Source organism: Danio rerio, chromosome 24 (assembly GCF_049306965.1).
Source record: "Danio rerio strain Tuebingen ecotype United States chromosome 24, GRCz12tu, whole genome shotgun sequence".
NCBI lineage: Eukaryota > Metazoa > Chordata > Actinopteri > Cypriniformes > Danionidae > Danio > Danio rerio.
Genome location: NC_133199.1, coordinates 41,323,540 through 41,345,731, shown reverse-complemented (window position 1 = coordinate 41,345,731; position 22,192 = coordinate 41,323,540). Strand labels below are relative to the sequence as shown.

The following is a 22,192-nucleotide window of genomic DNA, read 5'->3' as shown; positions in this document are numbered from 1 at the left end:
CTACATATTACATTCTCCGTTTATACAATACATGACTATATGTAACAAAAGACTACAACTTCCAGTATCCATACAACAACACGCCCCGGCTGGAGCACAAACTTCCTTTAAGTTGCCGCTGCAATTTCTGAACAAAACATAATATTTACTAGTTCGGATATAACTCAAGGTTTGTACGCTTTTATTTATCAGGTATTTATTTTGTTGCCGAGTTATGCGCTTACGTGTTTAAATATTGCGAATGTTGTCATCTCGATTTTCAGAGTTTACGTAAGTTATAACTTGCTGTAACTAAGTTATAAATGTTCAGTTATCACAATGCCGGTTTTATCAATGCAAATATGGATAAGAGTGTGAGATAACATTTACCTTGATCTGGTGATGAACAATAACCTATTAACATAGCGTTAAATGTCTGAGAAGAAGTAACGGAATATATTTTCCCTGAATAAACTGCATTTTTGGTCAGGGATCAAATATATTATTGTTTTATATTAAAATTGCTTGTGTACAGAATTATAACAGATAGCATATTTTATGGTATTACACTTAATTGTATAATAATAGTAGAGTTTTAGAGATAGATAGGTTGTTTTGTTTTTTAACTTTCAATATTGAACTAAAGTAAATATTATTGTAAATAAGTTTTAGTTTACTTAGTTTTGATAGATAGATAGATAGATAGATAGATAGATAGATAGATAGATAGATAGATAGATAGATAGATAGATAGCATATTTTATAGTATTACACTTAATTGTATTATAATAGTCTTAGAAATGGATAGATAGAAAGTTTTGTTTTCTAACTTTCAATATAGAGCTAAAGAAAATATTGTACACAAGTGTTAGTTTTAGTTTACTTAGCTTAGATAGATAGATAGATAGATAGATAGATAGATATTAACTAGCCTAGATAGATAGATAGATAGATAGATAGATAGATGATAGATAGATAGATAGATAGATAGATAGATAGATGATAGATAGATAGATAGATGATAGATAGATAGATAGATAGATAGATAGATAGATAGATAGATAGATAGATAGATAGATAGATATTAACTAGCCTAGATAGATAAATAGATAGATAGATGATAGATAGATAGATAGATAGATAGATAGATAGATAGATAGATAGATAGATGATAGATAGATAGATAGATAGATAGATAGATAGATAGATAGATAGATAGATAGATAGATATTAACTACCCCAGATAGATAGATAGAAAGACAGACAGATAAACAGATGGTTAGTTAGTTTGTTTCCATTTCTGACTTTAAATGTAGTCTTAAAATAAATATTATTGTACAGAAGTGTTTGTTTTAAACCTGATTTCCAGAGGAGGATGTCTGAGCTCAGTGATGAGGCCAGCAGTGAGTCGGATCAGCTGGGCGCGAGTCTCTCCGTGTGGCTGGCCGGAGGCGCAGGTGCTCTGATTGGCCCGGAGGAGCTGAATGTTCCGCTGGATCTTCACACCGCCTGCTCCATTGGACAGTATGATGTGGTTTCCGAGTGTATCCGCAGGTGAGGGGGGTCATCAGGTGGGGGGGTGGGGGCGGGGGTGGAGGCTGCTGCTTAACCAGTTACTCATGATACCAGCCAGATGTACAGAACATGACACGTCCAGTCTGCTTGAAGATATAAAGAATTATGTGCCTCACACTACAGACAGAAAGAAAGACAGACAGATAGATAGATAGATAGATAGATAGATAGATAGATAGATAGACAGACAGACAGACAGATAGACAGATAGATAGATAGATAGATAGATAGATAGATAGATAGATGAACAGACAAAACAGATAGACCAATAAATGGATGGACAGATAGACAGAACATAAAATGAATAGATGGATGGACAGATGCAGACAGAAAAATGATGGGTAGATAGACAGACATAAATGAACAGACTGAATGATAGACCAATATATGGATGGACAGTAAGAAAGAACATCAGATAGACAGACAGACAGACAGACAGACAGACAGATAGATAGATAGATAGATAGATAGATAGATAGACAGATAGATGGACAGATGCAGACTGAATTATGGATAGGCAAACAGACACAGATACTGAAACAGCAGTTTTTAGACATTATTTTTCCAATCCTCCATTATGATCTGCATGTTGTTTCAGGGGAGATGTGGATTTGGATGGTCAGAACATTGGTGGCTGGACTCCTCTGATGTACGCTGCTTACATCGGTCATGATAACATCGCTAACCTGCTGCTAGAGACTGGCGTTAACGTCAACGCCACCACATCGAAAGGCCTGACGCCACTGATGCTCGCCGCCAGCTGCGGGAACGAGAGCATTGCTCACTTCCTCTTGCAGGTCTCGCACACACTCATTTGTTAAAGTTGACTCACATTGCTGTGGTGAACTGTGGTGAACAATTGATCTGTGCACGTCATTGAGAAGAAAAAAAATGGTTTGCTCTTAATCTAAAATTGATAATGCCCTAATGTTTTGTTTTCAGTTAAATTCTCAGATTAGGTCTGTCTGAGGTATTGGGCGTGGCTAACATACTTAACCACGCCCCTCCAGCTGTCAGTTCCGTCAACAAACAGTAATAGTGAGGAGGATGAGTCAGTTAGATTGTAATAACTGTGCCCAAATCCTGATATTTCTGAATGAAACGCCTAATTTACCACATCCAATCAGCTCACAGTAGAAAAAAACAAGCCACGCCCACTGTTTTCTCATTTATATTTCGTTTCTCTAGGAACTGCGTCACATAAAGAAAAAAAAACAGTTGTAGCTTTCGGTTTTTGTAGACTTTACTATTTTGATGAGTTTAACAAGTTTCTGTTTCAGCTCGGTGATTGGCTGAGTCATCTTAGCAGTTTTCTTTTCTGAAACCAATCGAGAGTTTCCTTGTCCATGTTTGGGATCATTGTCTTGCTAAAATGTCCACTCAGGTTTCTTCTTCATCTGGTAATGTAGGTGTTAAGACTAAAGCAGCTGATATTCATTTACACTGATGGAGGGCCGAGGGTTGCTGAATACGTACTGAGAGATTTCAGCTGCTGTCTGGGCTTTCCATGCCTTTTTACACCTTCCTGTCTTCATGTGTTCAATACCTTTTTTCTGCGTCATTTCTAAACTTCATTTCTAAACTAAATAATCTTGTTTTATTGTATCGATCAGATGTCATTAACAATCAAAGTGGAGACAATTTCAAGTCAACATCAGCTTTAGAAAGAAGATTTCTGAGACAATTGTGACGCATTCAATACTTTTTTACCTGCCGTATCTGCTGTGTAAAACACTCTCTCTCTATACAGAAAGGAGCACAGCTGGAGTGTAAAGATGTGCGTGGATGGACGGCTCTGTTGTACAGCACAGCTACCGGACATCAGCAGATGGTCAAATTCCTATTAGAGCATCACGCCAATGCAAATGTCAAGTGAGGAGCATTTGCATACATTATACAAAGCTTTACTCAAACATAATGTTCCTTTCACAAAAACTCTTGAATTCCCCTCGAAAGCCCTGATATATTCAACATAGGCTCATTCTTAAATCGTAGCCCTATAAAAATTTCTGTAGAGCATGAATTAAGTAACCAGAGGTACATATGGCTGTAGTTCGTCTTTAAAACGAATGCTACGGGGTGGAATGGCGCCGTTAGTTTTCACGCTTAGTAGCTGACCGCTTACCTTCATATGGACGATGTTACCAGTTTGCTCAGTGGCTTGCCGCGTACATCGTAACGTGGAGCGGAGTTGACCGTGACAACTGGGTTCGAGTTCGGTGAAGATGAGTTCCAGAAAGGAGGTAAGACAAAAACAGAAGCCTAAAATATAAAATAAACAATTAATTAACATGGTGAGAATGTGATAAAATCTGAAAATGTTGTAAAAATCAGGCGGCCACAACGGCTTTTCTTTTTCTGGATTACAACACTATCGGTTGGGTTAAGTGAAGTGGGTGAGCGGGTGAATAATTGCTTTTGCAAACACTATCGGTTGGGTTTAGGGAAGGAGGAGGGTGGGTCAGTCAGTCGACAGTGGCCTCTGGTGAATTTACGCAAGAAGAGCAGACACAAATAGCACTCGTGAGAAAAATTTGAGCTCTCAAAAGAGGCATACACAGCAGCCTCTGGTGGATTCGCGAAAACAAAAACTGCAAAAAAAAAAAAAAAAACGTAGCTCCTGGGACGTATTTGGCACTCTCCAGAAATGTATATAGGGGTAAGTTTTCAGTATGAGCCTGGATTGGATATATAGACAGCAAAGCTTATATGTGACCCTGGAGCACAAAACTGTAATTTTTGAAAATGAGAGGAATAAATAAATTGTTCTGTTAATGTTTGGTTTGTTGACAATAATATTTAGCTGAGATATAATTGGTTGAGAAAATGTTGAGAAGTTTTGATACATTTATGGTGGGAAATTTACTAAATGTCTTCTTGGATCATGATCTTTACTTAATATTCGAATGATTTTTGGCATAAATTCTGAATCATGCAGTGCATTTTTGGCTATTTCTACATGTGTATCTATGCAACTTTTGGGATTTGGAGTTTTGGGATGCAGGCTCACATATCAGTAATTTCATTAGGAGCAAAAAGGTAGGTGAATTAATCTAAGAACAAACTAATGATACTTAATTTTAAACAAAACCAAGCCACTATATTTTGAAGTAAAACAGGGAATAGACACCTGTGATATGTTCGGAATAATTGACGATTATTTTTATTTTTATAATTGCTTACTTAAAGGGACAGTTCACTGCCATAAATTTAATATTTAGTTCTAAACTTTTATGAATTTCTTTTATCTGTTCAACACAAAATAAGATATTTTGAAGAATTTTTGAGGAAAAAAAAGCAACCATTGATATCCGTAGTAGGAACAAAGAATACTATAGAACAGTCAATGGCTGTTTTTTTCCAGCATTCTTCAAAATATCTACTTTTATGTTTAACAGATGAAAGAAACTCAAACAGGTTTTAAACTAAAGGAGGAGGACAAAATGATGACTTAATTTTCATTTTTAGCTAAACTCTTCCTTTAACACAATAAACAAATTTTCCTCATAAATGGAATAAAGACACACTTGAGACACTGACCTTCAAGTTCTGATATAAAACCGATATCATGATCATCACAGTTTACAATGTGTAATAAATGCTAGTGTGACCATGACCTTGATTGACCTCTCTTTGACCTCACAGGGAGCCACTGTCAGGATTCACACCGCTCATGGAAGCCGCAGCGTCCGGTCATGAAATCATCGTCCAGTACCTGCTCAGCCATGCAAGTGTGACTTTACTTCATACTATCACTAACATTATCACTATTGACATTTTTGTTAAATATATCTATATAGTTTATACATTTTAGTTTTTTTAGTTAGTTGAGCAATGAGAAAATAAGTTGTTTTTTATGTCAAACAACAAATTAAAAGCTTCAAATAAATTATCTGTAGTCACAATTAGTTGAAGTTACCATATACAATTCCTCACCCAATAAAGGATAAAAAAGCCATATTTTTGGGGGTGAAATTTAAATAAGACCACATTTTTAATTTTATTTTGCATCATATTATTTAATACAAGATCATCAACTGAATTACAATGTTATTACCTTATCAAAGAAATGGCACTTTGTTTATATCAATATTGTTTATGTAAAACAACACACCTGTCCTCAGGTCTTTACACTGGCTCCCAGTTACATTCAGAATAGATTTTAAAGTATTATTACTTGTCTAAAAATCACTAAATGGCCTAGGACCTCAATACATTACAGATATGCTCACTAAATACAAACCCAACAGATCACTCAGATTTATAGGATCAAATAAACTAGAAATTCCAAGAGTCCAGTCAAAGCAGGGTGAATCAGCTTTAAGCTACTAACAGCGCCCCCTGCTGCTGGAATCAGCTTCCAGAAATGATCAGATGTTCTCCAACATTTGGCACATTCAAATCAAGAATGAAAACACATCTGTTTAGCTGTGCTTTTACTGAATGAGCACTGTGCTACGTCCGACAGATCGCACTATTATGTCTTTCTTTTCTTTTTAAAAAAAATTATTTCATAACCTGTTTTAACACATTTTAATCTGTTTTGTTTGTTTTTATTGTCTTATACTTGTCTTTTGTATTCTTGTTTATGTAAAGCACTTTGAATTGCCACTGTGTAAGAAATGTGCTTTATAAATAAACTTGCCTTGTCTAAATATATTGCATTTTAACATTAACATTAGTACAACATTATTGTTGTTATTGTTATTTTTATTAAATATATCTGTATAGTTTTAATTTTGACATATTTTAGCTTTGGGTATTTTGTTCTATTTATAGTATTTTTTTATTTTAGTCGAGCAATTAGCACTTAGAAAGAAAAATTATGGTTTTCTTTGGCTAACCGCTTGTTAAGTGTGACGTCACACGAAGCGGCTTCCGGGTCCAATAGCTCTATCAAACTGTATGGAGAGACTCGAGAAATGATAATAATAAACATTTACAAAGCGATGTAACACTTTCGAAAATCACGATCGCAATATATATGTCCATGCCTAATATCCGATGGCCAGAAAGTCATTCATTTTTTTATAAATTGTTAAAATTTTGGTATTTGTGATGCAGCAAGCCCAGAGATTGTTGTGTACTCTATGATTTTATATAAAATTAACTTTAATGTGTGATATGAATAAAAAGTGATCATAAACAAATATTTTCTTAACTCAAATGAGTCGCAGCTTGGACGCGGAAACAGTATTACATACGTCACCAACACGTCACCACTTAACAAGCGGAAAGTAACGCTGATCAGGGAATAGTCAGGTGAACAGTATTATCAGTCATTTTGATTGTGTGTATGATTCAGGGCGCGCGAACAAAGGACCGAAACATGAAGGGAGAAACGGCGAGAGCTCTGGCTATGATGTACGGACACATCAAAATCGCCAGCCTCATCGACATGCACGTCATAAGAGCCAAATCATGTCAGTCGCTGCACACTTTAGTGTTTGTCATTTTCCCCTTTTAGTCCTGCCTGCAGAGAATAACTCGAGCTGATGTCTGTGTGTAGCTATGTATGAGGAGCTGAGCTCGTCTGAAGAAGAAAACCCAAGTCCTAGAGTCCGTTCAGCTCACAGCAGAACCAGAGGACCCAGCATTCACGATGGCCCACAGGCTATCGCACGATTCAGAGTCGGATCCAAACACGGTAAATACTGGAGCAAACAAGGTCAATTTTATAAATGCATTAGATTGGTTTATGCTAATTCGATGTTTTACATAATCTCAACTGAAACATGAAGACAAGGTGGGGCATATTATAGCCCCTCCTCTTTTTTAAATCAGCCAATAGGGTTTGTTTTAATCACAACTCCTCCAAAGACAGTACTTGAGCTCAAGCGCATCAAATAATAAGCAAATGAGAAGTGTCTTGAAAGGGGGCGGGGCATGTCAGATACTAAAAAGCATTTGATTGGTCAGAAGATTCGATGAGAAAGTAAAGTATGAGGTGATGCCAGAAAAAAACATTAAGGCGGAAGTGAATCTGCAAGCTTTGGATGTTTATATCAGGTTTATATCTGGTCACTGTTTTGGAGCACGCTAGCTTATAGATATACTTAAAGCTAACATACTGATGCTAACATCTAATTTCACTGGACCTTTAATTGCAGAAGTTCCTGCAGCTCCTCCAGGATACGTGACCTTCCGCGATGTTGGAGATCAGAGCGAGGGAATCTGCAATCGTGACGTCACTTCCCCCATCAATGAGCTGGACGGACAGAGCAACAGCAGTAGAGGTGATTTCTTTAGCAAGGATGAGGCTCGTCTTACCAGTTAGAAGACTGATTATGTGCTTCTGTTTCCCTCATGTACACAGATGAGCTGTTTTTCGATAACGACATGCCCACGCTGAAGAGCAGCAGCAGCAGCAGTGAAAGTTTGTCACATCTGCTTGGGCTAAGCAGGGAAGCGTCGCTGGAAAGCAATGAGGTCTAGACCATCAAGCTTCACTGACTTTACCCTGCCTGTGTTTTTAAAAAGATGATCTCAGTACACATGAAAACACAAAAACACACTATGATGCATGTCAAGGCACTCCGAACCAACAGGCGGCGATAAAAGCCATTTATGCTGAGATCACACCAAACACAATATTTAGTGTTTGATGAGTAAATTGCATACATGTCAATGCAAACCTGAGAAAAACAGGCAGATTATTGTAATTTGCCTCAATCGCGCCTTCCACATTTGGTGTGGACCAAGCAAGTCCTGTTAACCAATCAGAAAGGAGAAAACAGCACGCATACTAATGATATGAGAACAAAACCCACAACCAAACTGTAATCGGAGCTTCGGAAAATCATTTTCAGTCACCTGATACTGCGTTTTTGTGTAGACAAACAGTTATCCTTTTTCAACCACATGTATTCTCTGATTGTTTTTTGGAAGTGTGAGGGTGGGATCAACTTGTCACCAACATGAGATCCACAAATAGCAAGAAACAACTCTTCTGTGATTGGTTTTATGAAGTGTGAGGGCAAGACCAACGTGTCACTAATATGAGATCCACCAATAGCAAGCCACAAGTCTTTTCTGATTGGTGTTTACAAGTTGGAGAGCGAGATCAACCTGGCACTCACATTTGATCCTCCAATAGCAAGCCACAACTCTTCTCTGATTGGTGTTTACAAGTATGAGGGCTGGACCAACCTGTCACTCACATGAGATCCACCAATAGCAATCCACAACTCTTCTGTAATTGTTTTTTAGAAGTGTGAGGGCGGGACCAACCTGTCACTCACATGAAATCCACCAATAGCAAGCCACAACTCTTCTGCGACTGGTTTTTATAAGTGTGAGGGCGGGATCAACCTGTCACTCACATGAGATTCACCAATAGCAAGCCGCAACTCTTCTGCGATTGTTTTTTGGAAGTGTGAGGGCAGGATCAACTTGTCACCTACATGAGATCCACCAATAGCATGCAACAACTAATCTGTGATTGGTTTTTAGAAGTGTGAGGGCGGGACCAACATGTCACTAACATGAGATCCACCAATAGCAAGCCACAAGTCTTTTCTGATTGGTGTTTAAAAGTGTGAAGGCGGGATCAACCTGTCACTCACTGAGATTCTCCAATAGCAAGCCACAAGTCTTTTCTGATTGGTGTTTACAAGCTGGAAGGTGAGATCCACCTGTCACTCACATTTGATCCACCAATAACAAGCCACAACTCTTCTCTGATTGGTGTTTACAAGTGTGAGGGCGGGACCAACCTGTCACTCACATGAGATCCACCAATAGCAAGCCACAACTCTTCTGCGATTGTTTTTTTTTTTGGAAGTGTGAGGGCGGGATCAACTTGTCACCAACATGAAATCCACAAATAGCAAGCAACAACTCATCTGTGATTGTTTTTTAAAAATGTGAGGGCGGGACCAACATGTCACTAACATGAGATCCTCCAATAGCAAGCCACAAGTCTTCTCTGATTGGTGATTACAAGTGTGAGGGCGGGACCAACCTGTCACTCTTATGACAACTACCAATAGCAAGCCACAAGTCTTCTCTGATTGGTGTTTACAAGTGTGAGGGCGGGATCAACCTGTCACTCACTAAAAATTCACCAATAGCAATCCACAAGTCTTCTCTGATTGGTGATTTCAAGTGTGAGGGCGGGACCAACCTGTCACTCTTATGAGAACTACCAATAGCAAGCCACAAGTCTTCTCTGATTGGTGTTTACAAGTGTGAGGGCGGGATCAACCTGTCACTACTTAAAAATTCACCAATAGCAATCCACAAGTCTTCTGTAATTGTTTTTTAGAAGTGTAAGGACCAACCTGTCACTCACATGAGATCCACCAGTAGCAAGCCACAACCCTCCAATTAAGGGACAAAATCAAGCCACGCCCTACATTTGTTTTCATTCCTGATGTAATGTCATTCAGGTTTTTGTAACAGCAACATCTTAATCATGTTTGCAGGACTCTGACCAAGCAAAGAGAAGCTGTCCACGTCGATCTAACAAACTCCAGCACTCCAAAAGCAGAAGTCCGTATAACAGCAGAGGCAGCGCAGGTTACAGAGAGGTGAGGTCTTCCTCTGGACCTCCACCTTCATACACTGGACCAAAGGTGTGCATGTGTGTTTCTATATACCTGACTCTGCACCACAAAACCAGTCATATGGCAAAATTTTTAAAAATTTAGATTTTTACTTCATCTGAACACTGAGTAAATAATATTTCCATTGATGTATGGTTTTTTTAGGAATTAATATAATTAATATGTGGTTTACAGGAAAAACACCTGTAAAGAAACAAAACCCTACTAAATTTAGTTCTGTGCAATACATGGTCAAAAAGTTTTGATGTATTTAAGGAAGGAAATTAACATAGCATCTTTAGTGAACAAGATCTTTATTTAATATTCTAATAATTTCAGACATAAAATAAAAACCTATAATTTCAACAGTGTATTTTAGGCTTATTCGCCACAAATATACCAGTGCAATGCAACAATAGAGTTTGTGTATGTGCCGCAGGATCTCTCAGAGTTCCTGGAGCAGATCGGGTTCAGTAAGTATCTCCCTCTGCTGGAGGAGCAAGACATCGACCTGAGAATCTTCCTCACGCTCACCGAGAATGACCTTAAGGAAATCGGCATCACGTAAGTCTCTACTTACAGGTCCTGTTTATGGCCTGATATTATGATTCATCAACCTGATCACAAGTAGATGACATTACAACACACGTCTAAACAGGATCTAAAATGGAGCTTGTACACTTTTTGTCACTTTTAAAGGCAGTTGACAACACATTTGATGCCTTTATACCACTGAAGGGATCACAAGAGAGGCATTTAAGAGATGTTAATATCAGGTGAAAACAGTAATCCGTCTCTCAAATTAAGACTTATCCAGTTGTTTTAAGTGTTTCAGGGGTAACTGAATATCATTGAAGTTTAAAAGTTAAATTTAAGACATTAAAAGTTAGAACATTTTATATATATATATATATATATATATATATATATATATATATATATATATATATATATATATATATATATATATATATATATATATATATATATATATAGAAATCTCTGGGATTTTTGTTATTAATTTATTATGTTACCTTCCATTTATCCAAAATTTTCTATTCCATCTTTTTTTTTTTTTTTTTTTTTTTAAGCATAGCCTATATTAGGGTGGTAACGGATCTTGGTTGATCTTTGATTCGTACGGATCACAATCCATGTTTCGGAACACACGTGACCTGTGGATTAATAATTGTTTTTACTTAATCCTAAATTTGTAACGATCGCAGAGAGATCGCCTCTTACATCATTCAGATCACAGGTTTGAAAGCAATTAGGCTTTCCTGTAAAATATAATGATAACGGAAGAAGTTGTGGAGGGTTATTCGAGATGAGGTGGGTTTCTTAGGTTATTAAAGGTGTTTTCTGTCACTACTTGTTTAACCTGCATTAATGCATTCAGTGTAAGCTACACAAATAATCATTAAAAGATCAGGGGCCTCATGTATCAACGCTGCGTACGCACAAAAACTTTGCGTACGCCAGGTTTCACGCTCAGAATCGCTCACGTTTGGATTTACTAACAATGAACTGAACGTGGGAATGTGCGCAGCTTCACGGCAGCTTTCTGGCAGGCGTACGCACATTTTTTGTGCGTGTCTGTTTTATTTCCATTGGCGACTCCTAGAGGCAGTTGTGTTAAATTCCTCTCTACAAAGTGTCTGAGCGTTGCAATGGCAGCTGTATGAGACGGGTTCAGCAGGTATATAAGGTTTCCATACCATACAGTTGACCAGCTAAACATTAAAGCACAATTTGCAGCGGTCGCCTGTTTTCCCAATGTAATCTGAGCTATCTACCACACGCACATTGCTATAAAGACACTATCTGAAGATGAATTTGCATACGTGAATCAGAAACATTTCCATTCAATAAATGTGCAAATAAAATATGATGCACAAACTTATTAATGATTCCTACTTGTCTTTCTCGTGATAAATAGTTGGCAAAATCTGATATGTAGCGGGGAAAATAAAGAAGATAGAGTTCATCAGACGCTGGATTCGAGCCGAGTTCATGCTCGAACGTGTCAAAACATGATCACATGCGTCTTACGAGGTGCACCACTGAGACTGTTAAGGGTACTGCAACATTTTACAGATATAAACCACACTATTTCTTTTTAATGCACTCAGTGCGATGTTCAGACCCAACTGTGTTAACCGCATCAGCTAAACTCTCCCACTCTATTTTTTTTCTTTTGTTGTTAATTCCGGAGAACAAACTTGCAAATAACACCGCTTTTCTCCGGTCTACCTTCGAAAGCAGCACCTCCAATTCACATTCTGTTCAAAGTTTCTCTTTTTGCTTGATTTTGTCATTGCTTTTTCGTTGGGTTTTGCCATTAGCATAGTCATTAGCATATTCATATGGGGGAGGAGGCAGGGAGGGTTTTTTTTGCTCGTGCATGTTGAGCACAGTTTCACGTTCATTCGGATGTACAAAAGAATATGCGTGAGATTCGGCGTATGCAGTGTTTTATACATCTGAATTTTTTTCTGCTTACGCACATTTACAGCTTTGTGCGTACGCAATGTTTTAGTAAGATTTCCACGCAAGTCTTCGTACATGAGGCCCCTGGATCTCAACACCCACGCAACCTCAATTACAAATGATGGTGAATTGCATATGTTTATTAGTCCTTCAAATCGCTGTCTTTAAATCTGTGTTTGACCAATGCAAAAATCAAGAAAGAAATTCAGTCTTTAGTCTTTTGAGTGAGTTATGAAGTTACAGTCAAATTACACAGAAGTACTGGGAGAAAAGTTTAGATAAAACCACTGATGTTTATGGCAAAGATTAAAATCACCGTCATGTGCTCAAAAATGAAAGTTGCAGGCAGCGTTTACATCATTTAACCAATAGGTGGCAACAACCAGCCACCAAAAATATGCCACTGAATGGTCTAAAATGATCATCTAGCAATGAAACATGAAGCTTTATGAGTGAATAACTGAATCGGTTATTGAAAATGAAACTATAGATAAATGTAGGTTGTACAAATTATGCTAGATTTCTTCATTTAGTGTTATCAGCAACAGTGGTATTAACAGTTTTATTTAGCAGTTAATAACAGTTTAATTTTTCACAGTACTGAATATTTTACTATGTTTTTTTTATTCATCTGATTAATAAAACTACAGCTTCTAAGTTCTGTTTGTCGAAACCAAAAGTTTCTTGCAGTGCTGCTTTTGTAATAAATGGAAAGCAAATTGCATTTGTCTTCTACCCTTTTTGGCTGATTAAAAAAATTTGTCCGATCCGTGACTAAAAAAGCCATAACGTGATCCGAACCGTGAGATTTGTGATGCGTTACACCACTAGCCTATGTTAGGTGGCATAATTGTTCAATAAAGCCGATTAGGCTGTGAGCTAATTACTGTTAAGTTTTGACTTTGTATTTAGTAGCAGTAGTATTTATTGTAAATCCTAGAAGAATCATTATTTTATGTATTAATCAATGCTGTATTAAAGCTTTAGAAATATTAACCGCTTGAATTAAAGGCAGTTCAGTCTAACTTCAAAGCCAGCTTTGCTTTTGGCTTTAGCACTGTGTACTAAACAGATGTGACTAAAGAAACTCAAGAAATATTTTTGTTTGTCTGCTCGCTGCTTCTAGGTCATGGAAATTCAGCTTTTTAGTCTGGGAATTTGACATTTGGCTCAGGTAACCCTGCTGTTTTAAAGATTTTTTAAATTGACTAGTTTTTTTTTTTTACTTTATAGTCTTTTTGGTCCTAAGAGGAGAATGACATCAGCAATAGCTCGTTGGCATAGTAACGCACGGCCACCCAGCGATGCATTAGAGCAGGCATATGCAGACCAACTGGAGGCTGAGATGCAGGAAATGGCCATTCAGCTTCATAAGGTGAGACCTATCACTTCTGTTCAATATATAGATTACAGAAACTCTTATCAGGAACACCACTGGCTTTTAAATTCATTTAGTTAGCCAGCAACTTATTGCCTAATAATATGCCTAAAATGTAGTGTGCTAAGGGATAGCTTCTTATTACGGTATTTTTATATGGTTTTTAACTATCATTAAAGTCCCAGTTAATTCCAAATCAAGTTTTTTTTAGATGTTAGTAACACTATATTAGTCTTAAGTATATCTATAAGCTAGTGTGATTAAAAACATTGACAACATTTGCATTAAAAATATATAAACATCCAAATCTTGAAGATTGTCATTTCCTAAAATGGATCAATTCAACAGAATTTTTGATGTGATGTCATACTTTATCAAATCTGACCAATCAGATGCTCTCTAGTATCTGACATGCCCTGCCCCCTTCAAGACACTTCTCATTTGCTTTGCATTTGATGTGCTTGAGCTCAACCACTCTCACTGGCAGAGCAGGGATAAAAACAAAACACTATTGGCTGTTTTTTTTATAAAGGGGAGGAGCTACTCTATGTCCCGCCCTGTCTTCATGTTGTAGTACAAATAAAGTCTCACACCAAACAAAAATGACTGAACTTTATATCCACTGGATTGAGTATTAGATCTCAATAAAACGAACAACGTGCAATAAAATTAATCCATTACAAACAAGTTGAGATCAAGGGTTGCCATACAAGAAATTGAGGTTGTAAAAAATGCTGTTCTGGCAACAACATTTGTCACAAACATTGCCATAAATTTACCGTCACGTTTGTTTTTGTGTGATTCTCTCTCTCTCTCTTTTTTTAAAGATGTTAGCAGGGCTTGACATTAACCCTTTTGATCACTCACCACTGTGGCTTGTAGTTTTCCAACATTACTAGCCACCCGCCATTTTTGCTAGCCACAATTTTGTTGTTGGGAAAATATATTTTATATGCATAAATTTTATGTTGGTATGCTAAAAATGACACATTTTTTAATTCTGTGTTATGTCCACATGCCTCCTCGCTAACTTTTTTTAAATTTCACATGACTTTTTAGAGCTCAACACTAAGGATTACCAATTACCAAATACCAGTTGTTTTCTCTGGCCACACCAAACTAATTATTTCCTTGTCACAAATTTTAAATAATGTATCAAAACAAGCTAAATATAGCAATATATATACACTTTTTATTCAACAAAAATGTTTGTTTTAAATAAAGATTTCATTTTTAAAAATTATTGTCATTTATCTAAAACTATACAGAGTCGTTTGTCTATTTCAAAAAGAAACGATTGCACCAGTTGCGTTTCCAGGCATGGTTGAATTGCACAAGGAAACTGGAGCTTTTAAGCACTCGCACACATCACATCAGCAGATGTCAATGATTCATTTGAATTATTTAGCCTAACATGTTTACTGCTCCAAAATATTATATATCTTTCAAAAAAAAAAATATATATATATTGTTTTCAAAGGGAAAAACGTTTTAGTTTTTTACCCAGACATTTAAAAAGAATAGATTTTATAGCAGTGATCACAATACTGTGATGTTTTTATCCAAGGTTATCATACTGTCAGAATCTTATACCGGCCCATGCCTAATCTCGCCGACAACAACATTAGCCCTGGATGTTAGTATCAGTATCGTTAGTTTTTACGATATCTATAATCTAGTGTGCATTTAAGAGATACAAAACTGGATAACACTTTATTTTGATGGTCCATTTGAGTATTAGTAGACTGTCTGCTTAATATCTGTTGATACTGCTGCTGAACAGACATTTAACTGACCATAAGAAACTTTGCAAGCACATGTCAACTTACCCTAACCCCAACAGTCTACTTATAATCTAATGAGAACTAGTTGGCATGTAGACGCAATGTAACTTATTTAAACAAACGGACCATCAGAATAAAGTGTGACCTAAAACTGAAATAAACATGTAAGGCTTGCAGTTTGTCACTGTAGCCTAAATGGATTAACGGTTTTATTCATGTCAACTCAAACTTCAGTTTGAGTGACCAATCAAATGCTCTCTAGTATCCGACATGCCCCTCCCACTTCAAGACGTTTTTCATTTTCTGCACTTGAACTCAATCATTCTCACTGGCAAAGCGCTGATCAAACAAAACACTATTGGATTTTTTAATGGGGTGGAGCTACACTAAATCCTGCCCTCTTTTTTGTGTTTCGGTTGAGATTACGCCAAAGATCGAATAACAATGCCTATATTTCAAAGCGCTTCACAGGAGCTTAACATTTTAATTTGCTGTGTGTGTGTGTGTGTGTGTGTGTGTGTCCAGCGTTGCGTGGAGGTGGAGTCTTTTCAGGGTCAAGTGACCCAGGAGAAAGAGCTGCGTGCTGTGATGGAGGGATGCCTGATGGAGGAGAAGATGGCATGGAAAAGGGTTCAGGCAGAACTGCAGGAAAACGCTAAACGCATGCAGACGCTGAACGCAAAACTACACACTCTACAGAACACGCACACACAACTCAAACAGATCACACAGGATGACGGTCGATCTGTGGGAAAAGGTGTGCAGAACCTAACAAAATTTACATTTAGTATCTAATGCAAAAAAAAATCTGAAATTCCTACAACCTCTCAGAATAATCCAACAACAGCCTAGCAACCATTCAGGACACCCTAACAACCATCCACCAACCTCTCAAAACTGACTTTTTTCATAATTAGGATTTTTTTTACAATCACCTTAGAGTTTTGAATCCGTTCAGCCGATCTCTGGGTCTTGCGGAGCACTTTCAGCTTAGCTTAGCTTAGCATACATCATTGAATCGGATTAGACCAGTAGCATCCCATTAAGCGTAATGATCAAGGAGCTTTGCTGCTGTACCATGGCTGAAACAGGCACAATGATATCACACAGCCCATGAAAATAGTCCACAGCTAGGTAACAGCACTAATGCAATTGCACCTGCTGCAACCAGGGTACGGCAGCAATGTTGCTTGATTATTACGCCAGAATGAGAGTCTAGTTCCAAAAAATATCAGCTAGAAAATTATTTTTCTTAGATATTAATTCTTAGAACATGATCCAACTACAGAAGAGCCAAGCTTTAAATAGGACAATTTGTTTTAAAACTTTTTAGATTTTTTTTTTTTTTTTGAGTGAGATGCTAATGGTCTAATCCGACTCCATGATTTATGCTAAGCTAAGCTAAAAGTTCTCCAGCCAGACCTGAAGATCAGCTGAATGGATTTAAAAATGGTAAAACTCAAGTGTTTAACTGTAGGGAGACTTGTAAAATGAGCCTATTTCCAATGAGAGTGTTCCAATAAGCTCTGGACTATAAAATAACTAAACATCCATGGTCTATAAAGTGTTTTAAGCTGTTTAATGTAATGATCAGTCACCCTGTATTAATCTTTGCTCTGGTATGCGTGTTGTAGGTGATGGTTTGATGTGCTCTCAGCTCCTGACTAAGATGGATACTCATATAGCAGATCTTGGTAAGAAGCTTGCTGCTGCTGCTTTTGTTTATAATGTTCTATTCAGATTGATGTGTGAATTTATATTGTGTTTCTGTGTGCAGCTGAAAGTGTGAAGGAAATCTGTCACAGTCTCCAGCATCTGTGCACTTCAGAGAAAAACTCACACAACTGGGAAGAATCCTAGCAGCCAAGAACAGGTCAGATTCCCTCTTACATTTCACAATATTACAGTATAAAATGCAGCCACTCTGAACACTTTAAGAGACATCTAGCAACCATTTAGAAATTAGGAATAGGCTATATGGACTTAAAATAGATCATAATGTTTTCTGGTATTTATTGTGTCAAGTGAAAAGTATCATACTGAGAGACAAGTCCTGCATGGAACACCTAAACCACCACCCAGAACACCAACAACTATCCAGAACTCTAACAACCACACAGACGACCCTAACATCTACCCAGAACAGCCTAATAACCACTCAGAACTTCCTAACAACCACACAAAACATCCTAAAAACCCATCAGAACACCATAGAATCCAGCCAGAACAGTCTACTAACTACACAGAACTCCTTAACCACTCAGAACACCTTAATAACCACCCAAACTTTCTAAAAACCACCCAGAACTCCTAACGACAGCCCAGGACACACCAACAAGCACCCAAAACACCTTAAAAACAGTCCACAATAGCCTAACAACTACCCAGAACTAACACAGAACTTCCCAACAACCACACAGAACTTCCTCACAAGCACCAAATCACCTTAATAACCACACAAAACACCAGAAATCACCCAGAACTCGCTAACAACCACTCAGAACTTCCTAACAACCACACAGAACTTCCTCACAAGCACCAAATCACCTTAATAACCACACAAAACACCAGGAATCACCCAGAACTTCCTAACAACCAAACGAAACACCCGAACATCCACCAAGAAAGCCGTAATAACAAACCAGAACTCCCAAACAACCACTCAGAAAAACTACACAAAATACCCTAACGACCAACAAAAAACTTCTAACAACAGTCTAGAACACCCTAACAAAAGCCCATAATACCCTAACAACTACCCAGAATAGACTAATAACTTCATAAAACAGCCACCCCGAACACCCTAACAACTACCCAGAACTCCTATAAATTGCCCAGAACACCCTAACAATCACACAAAACTACCTAACAACCACCCAACCAACAGCCAACAATACTCTACCAATTACTCAGAAGACTAATAACCACACTGAACACCCAACAACCACAAAGAACTTCCTAATAACCACATAAAATACCCTGACAACCACACAAAACTTCCTAACAACCACAAAAACACTCTAACAACTACCCAGAACACCTAATAACTGCCCAGAACACCCTAATCCTAACAAGCACCCAAAACACCTTTAAAACAGTCCACAACACCATAACAACCACCCAGAACACCTAAAAACTGCCCAGAACACCCTAATGACCACCCAGAACTCCTAGCAACAGCCCAGAACACCCTAACCCTAACAAGCACCCAAAACACCTTAAAACAGTCCACAACACCCTAACAACCACCCAGAATACACTAATAACCACCCAGAACACCCTACAACCACCCAGAACTTCCTAAAAACCATACAAAACACCCTAACAACCACCCAGAACACCTAAAAACTGCCCAGAGCACCCTAATGACCACCCAGAACACCCATACGATCACACAAACCCCCTAACAACCACCCAGAACAACAGCACAGATCACCCTAACAACCAACCAGAAATTCTAACAGCCAACAATACCCTACCAACTACCCAGAATAGACTAATAACCACCCAGAACTTCCTAACAACCACATAAAACACCCTAACAACCACCCAGAACACCTAAAAACTGCCCAGAACACTGTAATGACCACCCAGAACACACTAACAATCAAACAAAACTCCCTAAGAACCACCCAGAACTCCTAACAACAGTCCAGAACACCCTAACAACAGCCAACAATACCCTACCAACTACCCAGAACTTCCTAACAACCACACAAAACACCATAACAGCCAGCCAGAACACCCTAACAACTACCCAGAACACCTAAAAACTGCCCAGAACACCATAACAACTACCTAGAACACCTAATGACTGCCCAGAACACCCTAACAACTACCCAGAACACCTAATAACTGCCCAGAACACCATAACAACTACCCAGAACACCTAAAAACTGCCCAGAACACCATAACAACTACCCAGAACACCCTAACAACTACCAAGAACACCTAAAACTGCCCATAACACCCTAAAAATTACCCAGAACACCTAAAAACTGCCCAGAACACCCTAACAACTACCCAGAACAACTAAAAACTGCCCAGAACACCATAACAACTACCCAGAACACCTAAAACTGCCCAGAACACCCAAAAACTGCCCAGAACACACCAACAACTACCCAGAACACACTAACAACTACACAGAACACCTAAAAACCGCCCAGAACACCCTAACAACTACCCAGAACACCCAAAAACTGCCCAGAACACACTAAGAACTACCCAGAACACCCAAAAACTGCCCAGAACACACTAAGAACTACCCAGAACACCTAAACACTGCCCGCCCAGAACACCATAACAACTACCCAGAACACCTAAAAACTACCATGAACACCTAAAAACTACCAAGAACACCTAAAAACTGCCCAGAACACACTAACAACTACCCAGAACACCTAAAAACTGCCCAGAACACCATAACAACTACCCAGAACACCCTAACAACTACCAAGAACACCTAAAACTGCCCATAACACCCTAAAAATTACCCAGAACACCTAAAAACTGCCCAGAACACCCTAACAACTACCCAGAACAACTAAAAACTGCCCAGAACACCATAACAACTACCCAGAACACCTAAAACTGCCCAGAACACCCAAAAACTGCCCAGAACACACCAACAACTACCCAGAACACACTAACAACTACCCAGAACACCTAAAAACCGCCCAGAACACCCTAACAACTACCCAGAACACCCAAAAACTGCCCAGAACACACTAACAACTACCCAGAACACCTAAAAACTGCCCGCCCAGAACACCATAACAACTACCCAGAACACCTAAAAACTACCATGAACACCTAAAAACTACCAAGAACACCTAAAAACTGCCCAGAACACACTAACAACTACCCAGAACACCTAAAAACCGCCCAGAACACCCTAACAACTACCCAGAACACCTAAAAACTGCCCAGAACACCTAAAAACTACCAAGAACACCTAAAAACTGTCCAGAATACCTTAATGACCACCCAGAACACCCTAAAGACCACACAAAAGACCCTAACAACCACCCAGAATATCGTAACAACTACCTAGAACTCCTAACAACAGCCCAGAACACCCTAACAACCACCCAAATCACCTAAATAAACACCCAGAACACCAAAAATCACCCAGCCTCCCTAACAACCACCTAGCATCCTGGACCATCCTGGACCAAAATCATTAAAAAAAAACATTAAAAGTTATTTCTATTTGAACTGTTTGTTGTTGCAGGGCAATTTCTTTTTTCTGACGGAGGGTGAAAATCCACCCTGGACACAAGCGGCTGCATGAGCGGGCCAGAAAGAAAGGCATCCGTGCCGGTCCATAATGAGTTCAGATGGAGATTATGGACTGAAGACGGCGACAGGGTGGCCAGAAAAGACAAGCAAGCGAGGAGCATCTCTCGCCTGTGCTACAGTCACATGGTACACATGCAGACCAATCACAGGAGCTGTGTTGGACAGGGCGGAGCCAGAGAAATTGAACTGCTGAATGTGCCAGAAACACATGGACGCTGCAAGCACAAACACTGTTCATTGCTGTACAACAGATCAAACCTCTGGTGTTTAAAAACATGCTTATTTATAGCTTTTTCATTCAAAAATCAAACCTCAGATGATCTTAACTATCAATTGTCTTCTCTTAAAGGGATAGCTCATTCAAAAATGAAACTTTACTCAACCCCTGAGTGGTTACAAATATTTATGAGTTTCTTTATTATGTTAAACATGAAAAAAATATATATTTGTTGAAGAAAGATATAAGCCTTGATCTCCATAGTAGGAAAAACAAATACTAACAGAAAAAATTAAACTCAAAGGTTTGAAGCAAGTAAAGTGTGAGAAAACAATGACAACTTTCATTGTTGTGGTGAACTGTCCCTTTAAATACTGTCTATGGTTTAATTCTGCTGGTGTTTTCATGAACGTGACCTGAGCTGAACCTCTGGGGTTATGGTTGTATAACTGGAGCTACCGTCAGTTTTTATATTTAAAAGGGGGTTTCTGTCTACAAAATGTGTAAAATACTCTGTATATCAATTTAAAATGATCCTTTTTGATGTTAATCAACCCGTTTGTCATCAAATATTATTATTATTATGATGCATATGTACATGGAATAGTTTTAAGGTCTGTAAATTAATTAAATCATTACGTTTTCATGTTTTATTATTAAATGCTGATCTTGAAATGTGCGTTCATGAGACATTAAACTCTATTTGTTCAAACTTATTATTTAAAATGAGCTGAAACAACACAATTCTCGAGTTTTAATCGAATTGTTTTATGTTTAACACACTTTAATATGTAAAAACTAACAAGTTAACTTAATTCCTTCATGTTGTCCCAACACAGGTCGATAGTGTGGAGCCCAGCATTTTTAACAGTGTACCGTTAGTTTGCTATATAAGGGAACGATGCACAAAAGAAAGCCC

General features: G+C 38.1%; 1 protein-coding gene across 6 annotated transcripts; it reads left to right on the top strand.

Moving 5' to 3' along the window:
- The first annotated feature begins 93 nt into the window (after positions 1 to 93).
- On the top strand, positions 94 to 21,948 carry anks3 (ankyrin repeat and sterile alpha motif domain containing 3). 6 transcript variants are annotated; one of them, XR_012399054.1, is made up of 17 exons: positions 94 to 169; positions 1,349 to 1,533; positions 2,153 to 2,351; positions 3,305 to 3,426; positions 5,200 to 5,281; positions 6,860 to 6,977; positions 7,064 to 7,201; positions 7,665 to 7,790; positions 7,871 to 7,983; positions 9,981 to 10,130; positions 10,540 to 10,664; positions 10,800 to 10,876; positions 13,824 to 13,965; positions 16,278 to 16,509; positions 17,387 to 17,446; positions 17,530 to 17,625; positions 20,989 to 21,909. XR_012399054.1 is itself a non-coding variant. In XM_073939929.1 (16 exons), the coding sequence occupies exons 4-15, from the start codon at positions 3,414 to 3,416 to the stop codon at positions 17,610 to 17,612; spliced, it is 1,386 nt and encodes a 461-aa protein (XP_073796030.1). In that variant the 5' UTR covers positions 94 to 169; positions 1,349 to 1,533; positions 2,153 to 2,351; positions 3,305 to 3,413; the 3' UTR covers positions 17,613 to 17,625; positions 20,989 to 21,909.
- The last annotated feature ends 244 nt before the right edge of the window (positions 21,949 to 22,192 follow it).

Bases quoted from the DNA above. Each gene is read 5' to 3' on its own strand.
- anks3 (XM_073939928.1), top strand. From the start codon at position 1,355: ATGTCTGAGCTCAGTGATGAGGCCAGCAGTGAGTCGGATCAGCTGGGC. The intron at 5,282-6,859 runs GCAAGTGTGACT...TGTATGATTCAG, and splicing joins TCCAGTACCTGCTCAGCCAT to GGCGCGCGAACAAAGGACCG. The intron at 16,510-17,386 runs GTGTGCAGAACC...TGCGTGTTGTAG, and splicing joins CGGTCGATCTGTGGGAAAAG to GTGATGGTTTGATGTGCTCT.